Below are 22,183 nucleotides of genomic sequence, written 5' to 3'. Positions count from 1 at the left end.
TTTTATAAAATAAGTGTATTATGTTAGCACCCTTGGCTGTTACGGTCTTAATCTTGCAAACACTTCAAGTGAAACTGGAGCCCTGTTGTGTAAGTGTTTGGAGGAGTGGGGTTGCCTTGCAGAAATAGTATATTCATAATACTGTTTTTCTAAAGCTTCAAAAGAAAAATATTAAGCATTAAAAATACTAAAAATTAAACATTTTTCTTCTAGAAAGGAACGGTGTTCACGACAGTTTTCTTTTTTAAAACAAAACTTCGCTGTAATTTTCAAGTAAAAGTTAAAAGGTGCAGACCCAGAGCGAATGCCAGATGACAGTATCTGGATAAACTGGTTAAATGGAGTTTCACTTCATGCTGTGTCTTTAAGTGTGCAGTTACTGCACAGCGCTACAGTTGGATTTGCTCAGTTTTCAGTATTGCTCCTGTTAAGCACAGCTCCTGTGTGGGCAAAGAAGAAGGAATTCTGCCTTTCAACAGAAAATCTGCTATCTTGATGTGGCAAGAACTAAACCGAATTTGGGTTCAGTGGCTGTTTTCCTATAAAAACTGACTGTATATCTTTTGCAACACTGCTAAGAGCTTGCCACCGAAGGGGAGTACCTGAAAGCTCGTCTCCTTCCCGCTTCTCCCTTTACTCCAAGGTAAAACTGGCGTGCCCGGGCTGCGGGCGCAGCAGTGCCAGCCGCGGCCGTGCTCAGGCAGCCAGCGCACCCCGCGCTCACCGCCGCTCCTCCGCACGCACCGCGGCTGCCTCCCCTCCCACGCTCCGCTTCGCTGAAATGGAGCCCTGACCCGCTCTCACTCCTCCGTGCTGCCTTTCCACTGGAGGCACGGTATTGCATCTCGGTTATACGAATATCACGGGGAAAAGCGTTGCGGTTTTTCAGCATATACATGTTTGAGAATCAGGGTAGATTAATGCAAAATATTTGCTCTCGGTTTGGTGGGGACTGTGCAGCCTTCTAGAGTTGAGCCATAAATGGTATTCGTTTCTGCTTAATGGGAATTGTCTCATCAAGAAAGTGAACGACTCTTACAGGGTAAAAGGGGATGTATGTGTGTTTTTATTGGAGACTCTTCACAAGTCTCTCTTGCGATCAGATTTGCCATAAGTTTGGTGCTACATAATGCGCGTGACGCAGTTTTTAGCTCAGAGGACCCACTATTTAAGGAAAGTATAAAATAACAGAGAGGATGAAAAGAAGAGTATTTCTCTTTTTTTTAATGTGCCCCATCGAAACTATTAAAAGCAGTAACAGTGAAAGATGGCTGAAGTGGAAATTTTATCTTTTTCTTGCTGTCATAAATTGCACGCCCTGCCAAGGGGGCTGTATCTTGCTAAGGGGTTTGAAGGAGGAGCAGGCTAGTTCCAAGGGAGTCTTCCACGCACCCATCATTACATGTGGTGGTTTTGTGTACATATAATCACAGTTCAGCCTTGCAAATTCAAACTGCCCTGCATAGGGTTTTCTTTTTCCAAGGAACGATTTAGCTGAGGAAACACAAATTTCTTTTAAAATAAGTAATCAGTAAAGCACAAAGTCAGTGTTAGGGAATTACTTCTAAAGGCAGAAATGAAAAGTTGTTTCTCACCCATAAAGAGAGCTTCATTCCTTCACCACGGAGCCCACGCTAGCCGCGGTGTGAGATGCTTGCTGCCATCGCTCCATGGGCTTGTGATTATTTACAACTTAGCAACACTCTCCAAGCTCGTATTGCTGTTTGGGCTAAGGGAAGACTTCAGTTTACAGTGTTATTTGATCAATGTTCTGAGGTTAAAGGTGATAAAAGAGAAAACCAGGTTTGCTTTCCCTCCCTCCCCCCAAAAAATTATCCGCTGCTTATGTTGGAGGTGATAAATGTGTATGAACTTGTATTTATATACGTTATGTGACATGTTTGGACTTTTTTTGTAAAGCGTAATGTTAAGCAGAAAGCATAAAGGTTAATTCCAGCCCTGATAGCAGAAAGTCTGTATAGACTTTTACATACCCAGATGACCCAGAAGTTGCATGATCTGCTTAAATTGCAACATGAGCACACCCAGCTTTTTGTGCTGGTAGAGAAGAGCTGGTTGAATGTAAATTGAGAGAGATGTGAAGAGGGGAGAAGGAAAAGAGGTTTGCTCCAAGGGACTGTGTTAATCATATCCCAAACTAGAATACTAAAAACATAGTTTGAAAAAGTTAATAGAGCACTTTTCATTGGGCTAATCGTTAATTGTTTGGCAAAACTCTGTCTAAAGAGCAAGATCGGGTTATGGTATACCCCGAGTTTCTGGTATGTCAAGACTGATCAGCACAGACAATTTTTGAGAAACGTTTGGTACCATTACAAACTGCGAAAAATTTTAAACGGTTCCTGGTTTGTTAATAATATGTGTCAAAACGGTCATCCCTTTCCAAATAAAATAGATTTTAATAAAATTGAAGACAGACCCCTAAAAGGCTTGTATTTTTGCTGCCCCTAACTTTACAAGGGAAATGAATATTCATAACATGTGCCTTTTCTCAACCTTAGAGGGAAAAGAAAACAGTGTTACAGTGAGTAGTCTTAGGAGAAAATGAACTTGCTCATGGACAGCGGAAGTAGTGCAGACACCCCCTCAAACAGAGCAGCAAGGTATCTTTCTAAACACACTTGAAAATCTGATAAAATTAAGCAGAAAATTGAGCATCGTTAATACTTGAAAGAGTGAAACATGATAAACCCCTGTGGCTGCAGGCAGTGATTTAGCTTGTGGCTGTGTCCCAACTGAAGACTTGATGCTTCACCAGCATGTTTAGACCAGGTAAAAAACAGGAGTTGCATAAACATCTGAAAAATGCCCCAGTTCTGGAAGCTGGGTCTGAAAGAGAAGTCTGTACAGTAAAAAATTCAGGACTGTAGACACTGGTGATTTTCCCCAAACTGTTCTGCAAACCTTTGCACAAAGAAATGCCTGAGGTGGGGGTAAGAGGGACAGTTTAAAGTCCGGGCTGCAGATGGGAGATTGTGGGCAGCGTTTTGGTAGGGTCAGCGGCTGCTACCGTTTTATGTTCCAGAACGGTCTGAATCGCCTGGGATGCTGCTCCAGCCTTCGGGTAGTCCAGCGCTGAGGAATGCAGCAGTAGCTCATAATCACTTCAGCCTCCTTCCCTCCGGGGTTTGAATTCAGAGAGACAGCATAAAATACAATTTTGCATCTGTACTGGATGAATGCACGCTGGTAGGGCATACTGTTAGCATTATATAGTTATTTTCAGATGAAGAGCGAAGTCCTAGCCAATTCTCATCTTTAGCACTCATTCACTTTATCCATATGTTTTGAAACTGATGTCAAAATAACTAAAAATAGCTCTGTTACCTGAATATCTGGCTTGAAATTGGGCTTGTCTGATCACATACTTTTTTCTTTTGTTTTTATCGTTGAATTAATAATTGGATAAATTCCTTTGTAAGAGCTGGAATAAATATTCAAAGGAAGAAATATCCCTAAAGCATACACTTTAAAAAATTTATTGTGTGGTTGTCAAGCCCTATTTTACTTGGTAGGCTGGAGGCACGGAAGGAAGAGGGGAGGTGCAGATAAGGGGAAGGATGCAACGAACAGAAGCAGGAAGAACGTGCTGTATGAGAGAGAAGATATCCCTGCGGGCACTGGTTGTGCTCACCTGGAGGTTGTAACTGCGGCAGCACCCATCGAAAGCTGTTGCTTCAGGGAGCGGAGTTAGAGCAGCCCTAACCCCGGTGACTGGAGCAGTGCTGCATATTGGGAGCAGAACAGGCAGACCGTGGCTGCGATGGGGAATATTGGACTTTCCCTTTCCCAGTTGCAGGAATGTGAACTGGAATTAGAACAAACCCCAGCTTTCGGAGGGTTTAGTGCTAAGTCTATTCAGAAGCTTTTAGGAGAAAGAAGGGATGATTGTGGCAGAAATGCTTTCAAACATAGTGGAAGGTTCTTGTTTCTTTTTATAATCTCAAAGAGAAATGAAACTTAAGCGTACAAGTGATTTTCTGTAACTGTCCTTTGCTGTGTGCTTAGTGTGCGAGCAGTAAATTCCAATGTCTTCATATTATTAGAATATTAACGATCAAATTGGAGCATTTTCAGTTGCAGTGGCTTCTCTTGTAACTCATTAGGTCCTTTTTCAGCTGACATATAGTGCCATAAAATATTGTATCACCTATTATGCGTACCCCACTTTTAATACTAAAAACTTGTCTGAGGATTTCTTTTGGTAACTCCTTTGAAAATACAGGGAACTGCAATGCAATTCACTCAGGAGTCCATCATTTACTCTGCCTTACATGACTTTTCTGGATACTAGGGTTAGAGGTGCATCTCATAATCTGGGGCAGGGCTAGAGCATCTTTCCGGCAGTAGCCATTGGAGGGTAAATAAAGGATTTTTTTAAATAATAGCCCAAAAGATCTAAGAACCACATTCTGGCAAAGGGATCTGTATGATTGTGGTCGAACTGGCTATACACCATCTCGCATCGTTTCACGTAACCCTGCGAGCATCGGAGAGCGCTGCCACGGAGAACTCTTGTCGTGATTAATGGGGAGGAAAGGCGCCGGTTTGCTGCGACTTCCCCCCGTCCCCATACAGAGGGGTCGCATCAGGATTGTTTTGCTGCTTTACTGCTTTCAGAGGTCGGCAGAATTTGGGATTCTGTTTTTTTGCTGGTAAGGAAAATGAGAGTCCCTCACCCTCTTGTGGGCACTTTGAATTCGCTGGTACAGCCCTTACAGAGTGCCCTGACAGCAGGAGGGTGAGGGGAACACTGTGAAAAAGTGGGGAAAAAATAAAAGGAAGAGAGAGATCCAAACCCTGTGAGGTTTCTTACTGTGGGGCAGTAAGAAAATATGTGTAACTCCTGATTGAAGGACGAACCTTTTCATGTTTTTTATGAAGCGAGGAGTTGGAAAGATGATGAGCTTTGTTTCAAACGGAATTACGGCTATAACTCTTCTGTCCCTGGGCTACCAGAGTCATAGGGGAAAAGGAGGAAAGCTATCGTTTATTCCATGAAATCTTTGTCTCCGTCTCTCTAGGCTATTTCAATTTACCCCTGAAATTTCTGGGGAATAATTAATGAATTAATTAAGTATGCTGTGAGGTGTTTGAATATTCAAAAGCTACGATGTAATTATTATTTTTTTTTCTAAAACACATGTTCAGGTTATTTTCAGATACGCAGCCTCCCAAGAAAGCTCTTGGTGCATCCAAGGCTCCCAGGGCTGCTTCCCGCTGTCCTGCCTGTAGAGCAGAGCCGCTCTCCCAGGACGCGCTCCTTGCCAAGAGCGGCGGCAGGGCTGGGCAGCGGTGCCGGTGGCGAGTCCAAAACTTCTTTTCCTTCACGACGGGAGTAGCGTGACAGCCGAGCTGAACTCCTGCCTTTTTTAAAAAGTTAAATCACGTTAATAAAGTTGTGTTAAGGAGGCACACACACACACACCCCCCCCTTATCACGACGTGTGGGCGTTTGTGAGCGATCGCTGAGAAAGCTTTGCTTACGGTGGGGTTTAGGCACCAGAAGTACAGCCTTGTTGGAAGAAACGCGCTGCCTTCGATGAATTATTTTTAGATCCGAACCTTAGGAAACGCATTTCCAGTGATATAAAATATTAATTGCCCCCGCAGTTCCGGCGCCGTTTCTTAACTCGCTCGCTTAACGTTTCCAGCGTTACGGGCCTGCAGCGAAGGGGGAGGTGGGGGGTTCGGAAAAGTCCTTTGTTTTGGAAAAGTCCCTCCAGGAGCTCCATTTTAAGATACCAGCCCAACGCATTCTGCAGCCCGGCAGGCGGGCCAGCGCGCTGCCCGCGGGCAGGGAGCGCCGGGCCGCTTCGCAAGGGCGGCCGGGCGGCGGGGGCCCTGAGGGGGGCCCTGAGGGGGGCCCAGCCCGCACCCCCCCTGCGGCCGCCTGGGCTGCCGGGCCGGGGCCGCCTCCCGATCCGCCCCGCCCGATCCAGGCCGCGCGTTGCCGCTCTCTCCCCGCCGCGCAGCCCCGGCCGGTGCCCGCCGCCGGCTGCGGGCAGCCCCGCCGCCCCCGCCGCCCCCGCTCCGGCCCTGCCCGCCGTCCCCGCCACCTCCCGGCCGGGCTGCCCCGGGCGCTGCGCTCGGACAGACTTCCCCCTGCGCAGCGGTGCTCTGAAAAAAATAATCCGCCTGTGTGGAAGTAGGTGCGCGGAGCGAGAGGGCGGCCGGCCGGAGCGCTCCGCGAGCGTGCGTTCCGCGGCGACGCGCTGCTTCCGCTCCGTTGGGCCGGCCGACCTCCCGCAGCCCGGCCCCCCGTCGCTCGCCCCGCAGTAGCCAAGCGGTCCAGGGGGCGAGGGGAAGGAGGCGGATCCCCCCTCCCGCCACTAAACCCACTCGGGCCGAGGGGGTTGAAACGGGAACTTCCCAGCCCGAGCTCCCCGTGAGCCGAGGGGGGGCTCTTCCCCCGCTCTTAAATAACGAGGGTGGTCCCAGCCTGCTCTATATCGAGACAGCTTTTCATCAGTTGCTCATCAGCATGCTAATTGCTGTATGACTAATTATGCCCTGAATTCCAGTTGATTTTCTTAATGAGACAGCTGGGTTAATTATGTAATCGTATGATTACATTAGCCTAGAGTGCCCTGGCGAAAAGTAACGCAGGCGGGAGCGTGATGTCATGGCGCGAGCCGCGCGCCCGGGGGGGGGGCCGTCATTTTGCCTAATGACGGGGGAGGGCGGCGGTGCCCACGGCGCTCCTTGTGTAAACACCTGCATGGAATTGCTGAGCTCTGGGGCTTTTTCCAGCTCGCAGAATGAGGGAGGAATGGGTTGGGGAGGAATGGGTTTGGTGGGTTGTGGGTTTTCTTTTTTAAAAACCCCAAAACTCACTTTGGAAATTCAGCTGGCCACGGCTAGTCCTGTCCCATCGGGCTGAGGGCGGGTTTGGTCCGAGCAGCGTGGGGTTGCGGGGTGCTGCCCCTAGCTCGCCGGGTAACGCGCCGTTTCGGCGAGACCCGTCTTTGCGGTCCTTTGGAAATTGGTCGTCAAATACGTAGTTCACATGCGTACGCAGCAGCAGCAGCAAAAACAAAACCAAAAAACCTGGTTCTCTTGCGCTGCTATTCAAAAGATGCGTCGCCAGGGCATGGATGCGCTGTGAGAACGGTCTGAGGGGTGCTACCGCGGCTGCGTAGCACTAGCTTGCCTGATGTGAAGTATTAACTGGTATAAATATAATGTTATGTTTATAACATTAATTTTTTTCGCTTCTGTGTTCATTGAGCCGTGTCCGTCCACCTATTCAAAAGATGCGTCGTCCAGGCATGGATGTGCTGTGAGAACAGTCTGAGGGGTGCCACCGCGGCTGCGTAGCACTAGCTTGCCTGATGTGAAGTATTAACTGGTATAAATATAATGTTATGTTTATAACATTAATTTTTTTCGCTTCTGTGTTCATTGAGCTGTGTCCGTCCACCTATTCAAAAGATGCGTCGTCCAGGCATGGATGTGGTGTGAGAACAGTCTGAGGGGTGCTACCGCTGCTGCGTAGCACTAGCTTGCCTGATGTGAAGTATTAACTGGTATAAATATAACATTATGTTTATAACATTAATTTTTTTCGCTTCTGTGTTCATTGAGACAAGCAGCGTGGGGTTGCGGGGTGCTGCCCCTAGCTCGCCGGGTAATGCGCTGTTTCAGCGAGACCCGTCTTTGCGGTCCTTTGGAAATTGGTCGTCAAATACGTAGTTTACATGCGTACACAGCAGCAGCAGCAAAAACAAAAAAACCAAACCTGGTTCTCTTGCGCTGCTATTCATAAGATGCATCGCCAGGGCATGGATGCGCTGTGAGAACAGTCTGAGGGGTGCTATCGCGGCTGCGTAGCACTAGCTTGCCTGATGTGAAGTATTAACTGGTATAAATATAACGTTATGTTTATAACATTAATTTTTTTCGCTTCTGTGTTCATTGAGACGTGTCCGTCCACCTCCTTCATGAGGACAGAAGCTCTTCTGCAAGGGCCCCGTGTGCTGTGTCACAGCGGCGAGCACAGGGACGTGCTTGTGACATGGTACCGAAAAGGCAATTTCACTGGGAAGGCAAGGCAGGAACAGGCTTTGCAGGCGCTGGTTTCAGAATACGGCGGTTATTATTTCTCGTACGGCAGCGTGGAGGAAGCCTCGTTGGGGGTCGGATCCAGGCGTGCTGGGCTGCGTGCGAACACGTGAGGCAGAGGGCTGCCTTGTGGGTACAGTATGCAGCAAGTGGATTAGGAAAGTAGAACAGAATCGGAAGGGATAGAAAAAAATATACTAAACTTAGTATAAAAATAGGCATCTCAATTTACTCTTGGGCAAGAATGATCTTGCTAAAGACTTTTTAAAGCTCTGGATGAGCAGAGTCCTTTTACCAGTTTTCTCCTTTCTTACTTATCTTGTGCCTAGCAGGGATTCTGAACTTTTGCAAGCTAGAGAAGGTTCAAGCCAAGAGAATAATTTGTGATGAGTTTTCCACATTTAAGTGTTAAGTGAGGTGATTTTTCTCTTTTACAGATTACAGAAAAGGCATTTCATTCTTTGCCTCACTCCATAAGCTAGTACCACTTGATTTTTTTGAAATGTGTATGCCTGTTGTTTGTGTAATGAATCGAAAGTTTTGGTCCATTGCTTGTTTAAAAATTCAGTGACCTCCTGTTAAATGACATGAAACATGCTTTGTAAGTCTGGTTAATATAAAAAGGTATGCTTTTTCATGCGTGCATATGTTGGGAAAAGGAGAGCGTTTTTATTTATTTTTAAATCCACTCCACTCAGGTAAGAAAAAAATCATTCTGACTGTAAGGTTTTTACCTGTTTCAGAATACTTGGTGCTTATAAATAGTTCAGAAATCATGGGGGTTTAGGTTTTTTCGAGATTAAAGAGCAGCTTGGGGCTTGCCATAAGAAATGAAGTACTTGTATCTCTGCCCAAAATGTCTTGGTCATTTTATTGTCATGCAACGATTAGTTTTCTTTAATGCAGTTTATAAAAATTAAGTCTAAGAGGTGCCTCAGCCATGGGGTTTTTTTACATGTCCTTAAGCAGTATTTAGTGGCTGCAGGCCATTAGTCCTTCAAATAGGCTCTAGTAAAGTTTGAAGTTTAATGCGCAGAGACTGTTTTTACATTTTGTTTGTTCTGCTACTGTTTTGCTACTTGAACATTAACCTTTAATAGAGCTAAATTAAATATACATGTCCTGATGAATAATTATGAGATTGCAAGCATTTTCATTTTGTACATGAAGCTTCTCAGGGATTGCAAATTTGACTAAAGGTTTAGTCATTATTCACTTTATAATGCCCATGTTATTTTTGTCTTTTAATTCTTTACCGATTTAAATATAAAAAGCCCTGTGTATTTGGAGCAAAATACCTCTTGTGGGTCTTCTGGCTTTTTACAGTGGGCCTGTTAAAACGAGGAGGGGAAAGTGCACCCTCAATTTTGTAAAGTTCGGTTTCTTTCGTTGTGGCATTTTAACACTATTTTATAGAAATATCATAGCTGAAGCTTAAGATTCCTGCCCGATATGTTTTGCGGTTCCTGTAACAATTTACGACGTGGCTAGATTGAGGCAATCCAGCCTTTCTTTATGTTCAGCAGACGAATGTCCTGGGCTCGCTCTTTCGGAGAAATGCTGAGCTGCAGAAGTGTGACAAAACGGTCATTCCAGATAAAGGTCGGCAGACCTACATGGGAGAAGGGTGATGTTGTGACAGCCCGTACCTTAATTGGACCGTACATAAATATTGCAGAGCCTTTAACTCATGCTACTGCTGTGACTTAAACTTTATATTTAATTTCTTACCTGTACCCCCTGTCTCTGCCACAGTAACATTTTAAGTTTGATTTATTATAAATATTTTAATACAGATAATAATAACGAAAAGTATTTGGCCTAAAAAGCATAAATGAAAAAGCTATGTAGTCATAAACTATGTATGTACAGAGAACAGATGACAAGCAACCTAGATTTTGTATTATGAACAGGGTAATGCCATAAGCTGTTGAAGAACCGAAGTAACAAAATGCAGCAGGCTGCTACTTATAATGTCTCTGGGCTCAACATATCCCAGTACTATTCTTTTATAAACTATGAAACAACGCTGGCATATTGAAAAAACACACAGGCTCATGCTTAATGTGTTAACAGAGGTACAATAGACTTATTATGTGTTTCCAGAGACTGAGGGTGGTCTGAAAAATTAATGACTGCAGTGGTTGAAAATTAAGTGAACTCCCTAATATATACTGCTGTTGATCCACTGAGTTTGGTGTTTAGCATTCCTCAACAGGAGACTAAATCTTTGCAGCCATTTCACAAGAGATGCTGGCGCCCATAGCAGAAATGTATTCAATAATCTTTTATAAGTCCATCGGACTCCAGCGTTTTCCCATTCGGACTGGGAAGAAGTCCCAGAATAAATCACGCGTGCGCACGTCAGGTGTGTGCTAAGGACTCTCTTTAGCAGAAGGGGACCAACATCAGAGAATTAATACTGAGAGGACATTAAAAATAATTTCTAATTTCTATTCGATTAGTAGTATAAGAAGAAGAGGGAACAGAGGTCACAAAACCCAAGGTTCGTGGAATTACTTACATCCACACAATATTTCTGGTAATCATTGATCTGTCAATTAGAAAAAGTATAGCTCAGATCTCCGTGATCAAGTAACCTTTTTGAGCTCAGCTGTGCAGGAGGGCACAGTTTGCTTCAGAAATTCACTTCTGCAGAAGCAGAGGTATGTGAGGGACACCAGCTGTCAGGGAGCCGTGCGGTTTGATTGCTTTTTACCCCAAAATTCTCATTTTGCAAACAAAAATTTGAAACTTAAGACTCTGACAAGCCTTCATATCATGACTGTCTGCACCCAGGGATGCTGCCCTGTGGATGAACGCCAGGATGAAGAAGGCACCCCCCAATTTAAAGGGTAACACAGATACAATGAACTATTACCATTTTTTGAAGTTTGCAGGATGAGGAACATACAGGAATAGTAACTCAAAGTAGGGCCTTACTGGCACTTAAAATGAATATTAATGACGAGAAAAAGGACATTTGTGCTCTGAACTGTGTGAGTCGCAGTGTTCCTGTTATCTTACATTTTATTTTACTGTTTCTTTTTCAGATCCGGTTCCAGCCTTGGATTTAGGACAGCAGCTTCAGCTGAAGGTTCAACGTATGCACGATATTGAAACAGAGAACCAGAAACTTAGGGAAACTCTAGAGGAATACAATAAAGAATTTGCTGAGGTGAAAAATCAGGGTAGGTTGCAAATTCGTTGATCATCTTTTAATGCATACTTGAAGACTGGGATTAAATTCAGTTTTGTTTCTTACGGGTAGGGTTGACAGTAGCATTGAAATTCAGTAAAGAAAGTGTAATAGTCTATTGTAGCCGCTTCTGTATTTATGTGTGTAGGTATGACTTTGGGTAGGCTCTTTGGATTTCTTTAAAAGTTTTGTCTTCTGTAGCAGCAAGTCAGAGAATGGAGCTGTTATTCTGCATATTTGGTTGTAGCTTTCAGCGCTACCTCAAAATCGCACCCCTGACTGAAGTTACATGTAGATGTTTTAAGAAACAGTGCTACTGCTGACATCAAGCTGAATGTGTGTGGGTGCATGCAGCACATACCTTTCACACAGACACACACAAAAATCCAGTATTTTGTACACACATACAAATCTGGACAAAATGGAACTTTTTCTGTACTCTTTTTTACCTTGTCTAAATCTGAAATGTGTTACTGGAGTACATTCAGCATACATACTTTATATTTACTCTAGAGACTATCCATAGAGCAATGTAAATACAAGCTAATACTGTTTAATTATTTAAGTAAGTTTTAATGAGACCAGAGTACATGAAAACGCATGAAAATCTCAATGAGATTTAAAGCCTGTTGTGCTTAAGACCGTTCAAGTTTTCTTGTGATTCAGATGAAAGTGTCCTGCACCAGGAAAGAAAATTTGCTGAGTTGTACACCTGCTTGCCTACACATGGGAGTTTTCATTTCCATGTTTAATATTCAGTTCTGGGTGGTGGAAAGGTAAATTTTTCTAGGCATTTGGGAATTTTTTTTTTTTTTTAAATACTGTGGAACTGTTGCACCCAAGTGGGTGACATTTGAAAGCTTCATTAGTAACTAAGTTGGTTTTGTTACATCTCATTTTCAGCAGAAAATATGTATAGTATATGCAGTTATATATTCTGTTTTAACATAGAGGATGTGACCTATGGAAAGGACACGTGTCAGCATGCAAGGATTCAGGCTGGACTGCAAAAGATGTCATGTGGGAGCCATAATGCTCTAAGCCCGACAGTAGTTTTACTGGAAATGTACAATAATTGCAGTTCACTGTGCAGAGTTGTCCTGAGGCTGTGCATCCTGTACATCCAGCATGGTTCATCCCAGAAAGTGGAAAAGATCTCGACTTCCAGAGTTTTTTGCTGCAACCACTCATAAACTGGCATTTTTTATTTCCCCCAGTGTGCACTAACTTCTTTCTGTTTTGCCACTGCAGTCTTTGTTCCAGTTTTTCACTCCAGTGCAATAGTTTTACACTCCATTTCAAACAGGGATTAATAAGATATCCAGGGAAAAGCCGGTTGTTACCTAAGGGTGCTTTGATCAGTTAATCTCTTTGTTTGGAGGACTGTGTAAGAGCTATACAGTTCCTGTAAGAACTTCTTCCAAAACTGATATAAATGGCAGTGGCTAACAAGCTTTAGCTGACCTGAACAGTAAAGGCGGCAGCTAGTTCTTCAAGCAGTGTAAAGGATTAAACTGTGCTTGTCCAACACGTCTGTTGTTAGGTGCCTAAAGGTAAAAACACATTTCGTCACAAAAGTCATAATTTTTTCCCATATTTGTGCACTTCTTGCATTCATTTTTGTAGTTTTGTTTCCTTTTAAAACGAAACATTAAAACCTTGTCAAGATGCAACTATATGCATTTCCATGAGACTATTTAGCTTGGTGCTTCTCCATATACCTGAATACTTCTGCAGGTTTATGTCTGAAAATACCTGGAGCAAAGGTGTCTCCAGTACAAAGAGTACATCCTTTGTACGTATGAATGAGCATCCTTTTGTCTGTGTGAAGGAGCATCCTTTGGTTATTCAGGAAGAGATCACAATTTGTATTACTTCCCGGATCTCAGAGAAGAATTTCCCTTTGCTTTTTAAAAAAAAAAAAAAGTGACATGTCCTTTTCACAGCCTGTTACTCAGTAATGAGCCTCATCTGGCTTTTGCACGGCTAGCAAAATCCTGCTCCTTCGTTCAAGAGTAGTTGGTGTGCCGGCAATCATTTTTACCGCTCTTCCCCCCGCCTTTTGTGTGGTCACGGTGGCCCAAGCTGCCTTTGGTGTCATTCCCAGAGAGCGGACCTTGTCACCAGCTATCTACTGTCTGGCTTTGCAGTTCTCTAGTCAAGTCTAAAAGTCTAGACTTTGAAAGGATTACACATGGTTTTGTGTGGTATTATTGAGATTTTTTCCCCCAAGTCTGTAGGCTTTCCTTTTTATAGTAGAGTTTGTCTTTCTATGATGTTACTGCAGAATGAGAAACTTTTTATGTCCAGCGGCGGTTTTTCTTAAAGCATTGTTAATGGCATCTGTTAATAAGCTGATGTCTTTAAACCACCGCATCTCCATGCAAGTACATTGAAATGTATTCCTAGCTGCGAGTCTTCTGGCAGTCTAACGCTTTTTCCAAATTCCATTATTGTTACAAAGCATACTCTGGTGAATGTCCTGCTTTTCCTCTTATGAGCCCTATAAGGATTCAGTCCTTTCCTGTGGGTGGGATCAAAGGGCTTTCGCATAGGAATGGATCAGGGCACGTAACAAGATGCTGCCCATGAGAGGCTGTGCCTTAACTCTGCAGGTTTATGCATCTTCTCTCATCCATTACCGGGCATCGTAAATGCAAGATAGCTTCTTTATCTGAGAGAAGAGTTTCTGCAAATTCCCTGGAAGGCTACAAGTGCACTCAGAAAGTTACGGTTAATGCTTGTGCATAAAACCCAGTGTCGATGACAAGGCAGTCAGAGCAACTACAATATGAAGGGCTCCGGAGTGTCTGTTGAATCTGATCTACTGTTAATACAGCAGTTAAATCTTAACTGCCGTATTTTTCATCAGTTGTGAAGCAGAATGTAGCTGTATCCCAGATACGAGCTCAATTAGTGTTAGATTGCATCTGTGCATGAACCATAGTAAAACTGCCTCTTTTTACATGAGCGCAGTTATGTGAATTAACTGTCCTATGTGTAAATGCATACATAAACCTACGCTGGGACTTTATTAATCTCCACTCAGCAGCGAGCTAATTTGAGACTAGTCAATAAGGTGATATCATATTTTACAATTGATTTTTTTTTTCCTTCCTCTTTTTTAAAGTCATGTTAGAGGAACTTTCTTTGCTCTGCTTTCCAGCAAACTCCATTGATCCTTCTCAACCTAAACACTTAAAGTTCAATTTAACATTTAGGGAGTAAAAGGTCTCCAAAGGGACTCATATCCATTGATTTTGTGTCAGAGTTGAAGAGCTAAAGTTTAAAACACACTGAGCCTACAGGGTAAAGAAAGCCTTGTGTTGTGGAACCACGTGGAGCTGTGTAAACTCATTCATCCCCTATTGTTTTTCTGTAGAGGTTACAATAAAAGCACTTAAAGAGAAAATCCGAGAATATGAACAGACCCTGAAGAACCAAGCGGAGAATATAGCCCTTGAAAAAGAACAAAAGTTACAAAATGATTTCGCGGAGAAGGAGAGGTGAGTGTGCATGTGTGCGTCTGTAGGTGTTGTAGAGGAGGAGAGATGTATTTTTCTGTTTAATCTTCCCAGCCAGGACTCCCTCTTCAGTGTACTGAGACAGCTCATATATTGAGCGATTCTGGTGATTTATGTGTTTGACACGGAATCATTTGATACTCAACTTTGCACAGAAAAACAATTGTGAAAGTGTGGAAGTAAAACAAGGACAGATTGTTTCTTCGCGGTAGTGTTGTGGGGGGGGGTGTCATGTTCAGAAGGGTGCAAACCTGCTTTTATTCTTCACTAGCTGTATTGTCCTTTGTGACACTAATCTTTCTCCATTAGCCGACAGTGTAATTCAGTCTGCTGTGTCCGCTTTGTGTGTCACAGTACCATTGTACAATCTGTACAACCCTGAGCTGTTTAAGATGAAACACTGTACCCCAGAGCCTGGGTAAAAGATGCATCACCCCTGCTCCTGTGGTGATGTATAAGAGAGGGGATGTGTTCCTGAGTTACCCTGAAAAGGTTTGCATATTTCTACATGTTGAAATTAAGAAGTTTTTTAATTATTTAGTATTGATTTTTGGAAGCATCTTGGATGCATTTCTACTCTTCTGCAAATTTGCAGGGAACGTTTGAATCTTGTAGGTGAGCGAGCAAACAAATCAGGCAGGACAAGACCAAGGGTCTTAAGAAGGCGTTCTTCCAGGCTGTGTTCTCTACCTTGACAATTTATTTCTCCCATGGAACAATAACATTGAAGCTATAGTATGTTCAAATCAGTGTGGAAGCCCTTAAGTTTACGTGAGCTTTTAGCTGGTGGGCTCGTTGTTTAAATTCAGGTCTGAGTGGAAAGAATCTACCGGTAAATGCAAAGCTTTTTTAATTCATCAATATCTGTGATTACTTTTTGATAAGTAGCATGTAAGCAGTGGCTTTAACAAGTGTGATTTAGGTATGCTTAAAATAAAATGGCAGGTCATGGAATGCAAATAAAAGTGTGTATAAGAGAGGGTTTGAGTTGTCAAAATATATAAATTGGTATGAAGGGAACTGGCATGTGTTTCTCACTATAAATAGTTATTAACCTGGTCATCAGTGTTGGAGAATAAATTTATGCAACCTATGGAGTGCAAGTAGGATGCTGGTAGTTTCATAAGCTGAGTTTCACAATTCTGAAATCTGCGGAATATCTTAAAAGCAGTGTCATAAAAAGCAGCGACTCCTGGGAGATGTTGGAGCAACTCCCTTTGAAAGATGAGTTCTGTAACTCCTGTAGCCTAGCCTGTAGCAAAGCGTGCAGTGACTGTATGCCCAGATGATGTTAAAACATGCGTAACTGACGCAAACAAGAAAATATTGCCTGTGGACATAAGAAATGTGAGCATATTAAAGGTTTGCTCATGTTATATAGAAAATATCAATGTGAGATTTGTTTTGAAATATGTGTGTTTTTTTAAAGAGTAGCTAATAATATTACTGCATTTGGCATCCATTACAGCTATGATGAACCAGCTGCCGCATCTATTCACTATATCAGTTATGGCAACAAATTTCTTCATTATGACAGTGAAATGGAAATGTATCATTCTTATTGTACTAACTTTGTACAACAGAGGGTGCTTGGTGACAATTTTCTTAATATGTGTGACATTTCCAAAACAAATTATGCTCAAGAAAACCTTCCACTAAAGTTGTCATTTATATAGCAGTCAACTCTTGTATAATGTTCACAGCTTATGTTATGAGGTGGCTACACTGTTAAAATTTTAATAAGTGGGACTGCAAAGTATGAACAGTATTGCAATGTGACATGATTTATGGGTCCCACTGAAGCACCTTGTAGTCTGTGTGGTGTTGTCAGTTGTCTGATTACAGTTGAGACATTTAATCACTCGATCTTCCAAATTTGCAAAATACAAATAAGTTGTTTAACATGATTACAAGCTCTGTTCTCACCTCTTCTCTTCCCTGTACAGAAAATTGCAGGAGACACAGATGTCGACAGCCTCGAAGCTGGAAGAAGCCGAACACAAAGTTCAAGCTTTGCAAACAGGTTTGGCATCGCTATTCTGACCTATACCGATGATCAGGCTGGAGGCGGCAGGATAGAGATCATGAAATGTATCAGGACTCTGTGTGAACCAGCTCTTGCAAGTGCAGAGAGATCCAGCAGAGCTTGAACGTGCTTTGTGAATCGGAGCTTCTTTTGGGCTTCACACCTTAAGTGAATGCTTGTGTTGCAGCCAGTCTATTGGTAAATAAAGTGGACAAGGCCAAGCACGAAGCACGTACAGCATTAGAGCATTGCTGCAATTAAAGCAGGCCGTGGAACTTTTCATCCATCCTGTGTTTTGCTCTGGTTTCACACATTTCTGAACTGTGATAAATACACGTAGTGATCTCGGTTCAGTATGAACCCAATTTCTACCAGTATGTCTTGCCTGTTGCTATGACTTGCTTGCCATTAATTTTCATCTGCATACTTATAGATTCCAGGTCTGGACACATTTGGTTTTGTTTACTCTGAGAACACAAGAAATTTTATTCCCTGAATTACTGCAATAAATATTTCAAATGAATAAGCAGTTTAGCCACCTTAATAAGAAATTAATAATGTCGAGCTTTGTTAAGCAGAAACTTGGGAGTTTATGAAATGTAAGAGAACTACCATAAGAAATTGTGAAAAAATGAAAGCTGTGCTTTTTCTAAGTCATAATGGTTTGCCTAGGTAGAAAGATAAAGCAAAGAATTTTTCATCAGGAGGTGTACAGCTTTATTTATGGCTGAATAAAAGAAAAAGGAGTAATCTTTTTTGCTTTTCACTGCTGTTACAGTGCTGTAATGCTTCATGTTTATGCCTTTTAGCCTTGGAAAAAACCAGAACAGAACTATTTGATCTGAAAACAAAATACGATGAAGAAACTACTGCAAAGTAAGATTTTACTGTTTTCTTTCTATGTCTTCCTTCAGGGTACCACTGCTTTTTTTGTTTTGCATGTGTCTGTTGGAGACAGATGAGATGGAAGATGTTCAGGAGTCCAAATTTATTGGAAAACATGGTCATAATTTGGCCTCCTATAGAGAGATTATTAGTTTTCATATTTTCTTCCACCCAACAGGACACTTTTCCTGGCACACATGCTGCTGCATTCCTGGTTTCATTCTCAGGTGCTGCATCTACTATGTATCTCTTATAGTATGTATTGCTCGTATTTTATTTAGAAATAGGGCAATTTCAGAAATAGGATATTTACTGTGATCTTCCAATCTTGATGAAAATAAAATTTAGTTTAGTAAAGGATTTCTATTTCGCTGTTAGGCACGCTGGTTCTTTCTGCTCTTGGGGCAGCAGTCATCACTCTGTCAAATCCACCCCAAATTAGAGAGAGCAGCATTTTTGGCAGATTGTTCTTGTTTTCAAGTAGAACATGAAGGTTGTCTCAAAAATGTATATCCATGTCTTCTTAATGGCTACTGTTTTCAATTATCCCCTGGTTTTATTAACAATCAGTGCAGGAAACAACAAAAGAGAGAGAGACTTCTGCTGTTTTTCTTTGAACCCTTCATATTTAAGGGAAGTTAGTAATGAGAAGGAATTCTCATGATCAGCAGTATTAAGCCCAAAGAGTCATTTCTGTGTCTGGAAATGGGATGGGAGAGAAGAAGCCGGTTCAGATAGGTGTCCTTGGCCTGCTGTAAGGGCAAGGGTTGGAAGACACATGTCGCATCCTTGTGCCCACTACCCACATCCCGCAGAGCCCCAGCTTCCCCTCCGCTTCCAAGTAGGCAGGTCATTGGGTGAGTGAGAGGAAAACCCTTGCTTCCTGCCCTTACCACCCATTCTGGTACAGGAGAAGTGGTAAGGAAGGCTGTTGGCAGTCTCGGTGTTGGGGCAAGAGAAACTATAGCCTGGGCTTGATGGGAGGACTGACGTGGTCTTGTTTTTGTCTGTAGGTAAGTCCTTTCTGGTATGGCTCATGGCAGTCTAGATAATACAAGTTTTTCAAAACCAGTCAAATTGGCAACAAGTTTTAATTTCATAGCGTTTGGTTCTGTGAGCATTGAGGATCTGATTCTCCACTGAGTACCTGGGGAACCTGGAGCTTACAAAATTCAGTCCATAGTAGTTAAGAATCAGTGCTTGGAGTTGAAACACCTTTTACATCATTCAGGATAATCTTTTAGGTAAATTTTGGTTTTGCTCTGTAAGTCCAGTTTCCTTTGAGTTCCATATAAGGTGATAAAAAGTATTTTTGTTCCCTCATTGATTTCATCCTTCTCTAAGAGACGCATACTAATGATGTTTCTGTTGGAGCCTTAAATTACTGCAAATTGCCTTTTTTTTTTTTTTCTGCACGTATCTGATGCTGGCAGCTCTGTTGCTGTTATTTTGTCTTGCAGTTGCTTCTGGGGGAACAGTCAGAGATCAGGGCTCAGTGGTTGTAGACACTGTAGAACCTAATAACCCCTCACCCTTTTCAGTATTTTTATTTGCAGAATGTTTGGTTCATTTTTTAATACTATTTCTCTAAGTACTGTAATTTATCTTATACTGACCAAAAGATGTACTCTAAAATGTTTGTTTGCATTTCTAATGTGTTTCATTCTTTCAGAGAGATTCACACGGAAAGATACGCATATGATCTTGAATATGATTCTTACCTAATCTATATAGAATTACGTAAAATTAGTAGCATCTGCAGTAACAAGAAGTTTATTGTATTCTGTAGCAGAATGATTGTGAAGGCTGGGTCTAGAATATAGTGATCATGCAGCTGAATCCTGAAGCAGACATTAAGCATGTACTTTATCTCCCCAACTAATGTACTGTGAAAACAAACTTGTAGGACCTAATAACGGCAGAAATATTTTATCATTGTTTTGGATATTTGTGGCAGGAATAGTTCTTGCATAACAACAGTCATCTGTGGCGTTTGTAGCCCAAATTTTGCAATATGGAAATCCAGAAAAACATGAAAAGGGAGCTGAATGTAGACAGTGAAATTGAGTCATCTATTTTAATTGTAAAAGCTGGGAGAAATGTTGAAAAAACACCAATAAAACCAGTGAAAGACAGTTTGATTCTTTCTAAAAAGAAACCCTCTTTTGATCTAAGTCTGAAAAGCTACTTGTATTGCGAATTTTAATTTTATGTTTTAAAAACATGTGATTTTTATCTGAGGCCAGAATTGTTACTTTTGCAGACACTTATTTGATGCAGATGAATTGGAGTGCCTTCAGGAAAAAAAAAGATAATTGTCAATTTTTTAAAGCTAACAGTGCTTTTAAGATTTTTCAGTTTGGAATAAAGCTGTCTTTCAACCGTTTGTAACTTTGAAAATCTTTGAAACAAAAAAAAAAAGAAGCAAAAGAAATACACAGTAAGAAGTGTTCAGTATCAGCATTAAGGAGTCTGGATTTTGTCCTAGCAACTGGTTGTTGTGATCTTAAAGTTGGAAATCATTATGTCAGCTTGTTTGTTTATCTCTTCAAAATGTCCCCATTCAAAGTACTACGTGCAAGTGAGGTACCATCCGAACTTGATGCTAGCAAGGCAAATGAGATCAGTTGCTGAAATTAAAATCTTCAGTCAAGTTAGCTTCTGTCGCCCCAGTCTATAAAAATCTCCGGTTCCCTTGGCCAGCGAGCAGGTAACGCGCGTGCAGCGGGAGCGGAGGGGCTGCCCGTGCCCCTTCCCCTGGCCCCTGCGTCACGCAGATACCCCGCGTGCAGGGCGCTGAAGGTGTTAATGACAAAAAGAAGTTTATTATGTGCAGTCATTGCAGGCTGTCAGCTGGAATATCAGAAGCTGAATTTGACAAGATGGCAGCAGCAAAGTTTTCCATGTGTAGGCTTGAAGTAAAATGTAATTAGCCTTTATGTGCAGAACAAGGATCCATTGATGAATACAGCTGGTCTTTGTTTTCTTCTGTCATTGAGTGTGGGAGGTAAAAGTGTTCTTCTTCATGTTTATTAATACAAGATTCCTTAGACAAATGGCAAGCACAGTTTAATATTTGTTGGAACACAGAAGGGCTTGCCAAAACAGTTGTTGTGTAAGAGGATTTCAAGGTTTTCAGATTATAATCATCTCTGGGTTAAATAAATGAATGATTACTCTGCCTTTTTCAATTAAAGAGGCACATCCTCTCTCGAGGCCTGATACTGATTTTGTTTGCTGTCCCACACGTTTCTATCAGCAAACCTGGGTTTAACCAGCACTAATGAGCTTGATCTGGAGATTCTATCAGAGCGGGAACTGAAAAGCAAACTCAGACTTGAGTTTCAGGAAAATTAAAGAATGCTGGGGTTGGGTTTTTTTTTTTTCCTAGTGCAACAGACTTTTTTTTTCCTTCCTCCTCTGTAGAAAAAGAAATGCTCTTGTGTGCATTTCCTTCGTTTTCTGGGGACAAACTGTTCGCCTTGCTAACATTGCTCTTTCACTTCTGGTTCACTCCAGAGTCCGAGCAAGTGTTTGGGATTCCCACCTGAGCGTTAATGCTCCCAGCCAGAACGGTTGAATTCCAGTTTTAGATGAGGTCCAGAGCCACCTCTTTGCTCTGACCCCTCCTCTCCCCCAACCTAATTGAATTGTAATTGGACAAGGACCTTGGGTTGCAGCAAGTACAGTAGGTTGGTTACATTACTGTTAACATGTGGGTTGAGGCTCCCTGCCTTTGATGAAAGAAAATATCGAATTTCACTGAAATGCTACATTTTCACCAGTAAATGTTAAGTAGTCTTGTGAGGATTTTAAGTACTGCCCCCCCTTCTGCAATAAAAAGCCTTCATAAACAACACAAAGCAAAGGATGTTTAGGTTAGGGTTGTCAGTCAAAGCGGCTCTGCTACCAGTTTTGTTACCTATATGGTTTTCTGGAAGACGCGGGCTTTCTGTTCTTCTGAAAGTAGCGTATACGTAGAAAATGCAATGGAGGAAGAGGTTTTCATATTTACTAAAGGAGTCATCCTAAAACAACTACTTCCGATAACTTGTAGAAACATTTTTTGCCTTCCAGTATACGAAGCAGGAATTGTTGCCCGTTTATAGGTTAGACTGATTATGCTCTTTTTTGGCAACACAGCTAAGGATGACACAGGGGGGCATATTGGTGTAGCGTCATTAAGACTGTACTCTGGTGCAATATTGCAAATTACCCCACCATATAGATCCAGCTGACTTATTTGAATCCTGGGCTGCATTTTGATGAAAACTAAATCTGGAAATGAACAGAGCACGGTTGATGAAAGCGCGGTCTGCGAGCTGGCAGTCCCTGCTTCACGATAAGGGAGAGTTTGTCGTTGGTTTTGGGCCTGAATCTGTAAACTTGACTCACAAGATTTCAATATCAGTATTGAATACTTCTTTTCTTGCAGCGGTCATAGACCTCGGTCGGCGAGGCTGG

General features: G+C 42.3%; 1 protein-coding gene across 6 annotated transcripts in view; it reads left to right on the top strand.

The window, feature by feature from the left end:
• Positions 1–22,183, top strand: part of CUX1 (cut like homeobox 1) — a 286,475-nt gene that overhangs the window by 132,168 nt on the left and 132,124 nt on the right. For 5 of the 6 annotated variants that reach the window (XM_075720282.1, XM_075720281.1, XM_075720280.1 and 2 more), the window contains 4 exons: positions 11,139–11,276; positions 14,667–14,790; positions 16,755–16,831; positions 17,644–17,710. In XM_075720282.1, the coding sequence (XP_075576397.1) occupies positions 11,139–11,276; positions 14,667–14,790; positions 16,755–16,831; positions 17,644–17,710 (406 nt within the window). The remainder of the gene's footprint in view (positions 1–11,138; positions 11,277–14,666; positions 14,791–16,754; positions 16,832–17,643; positions 17,711–22,183) is intronic. The other variant, XM_075720283.1, reaches the window with a different exon arrangement.

This window comes from Pelecanus crispus, chromosome 12, assembly GCF_030463565.1.
Source record: "Pelecanus crispus isolate bPelCri1 chromosome 12, bPelCri1.pri, whole genome shotgun sequence".
Classification (NCBI taxonomy): domain Eukaryota; kingdom Metazoa; phylum Chordata; class Aves; order Pelecaniformes; family Pelecanidae; genus Pelecanus; species Pelecanus crispus.
The sequence above is the reverse complement of the archived record's forward strand: the minus strand, read 5'-3'. Positions and strand labels throughout refer to the sequence as shown.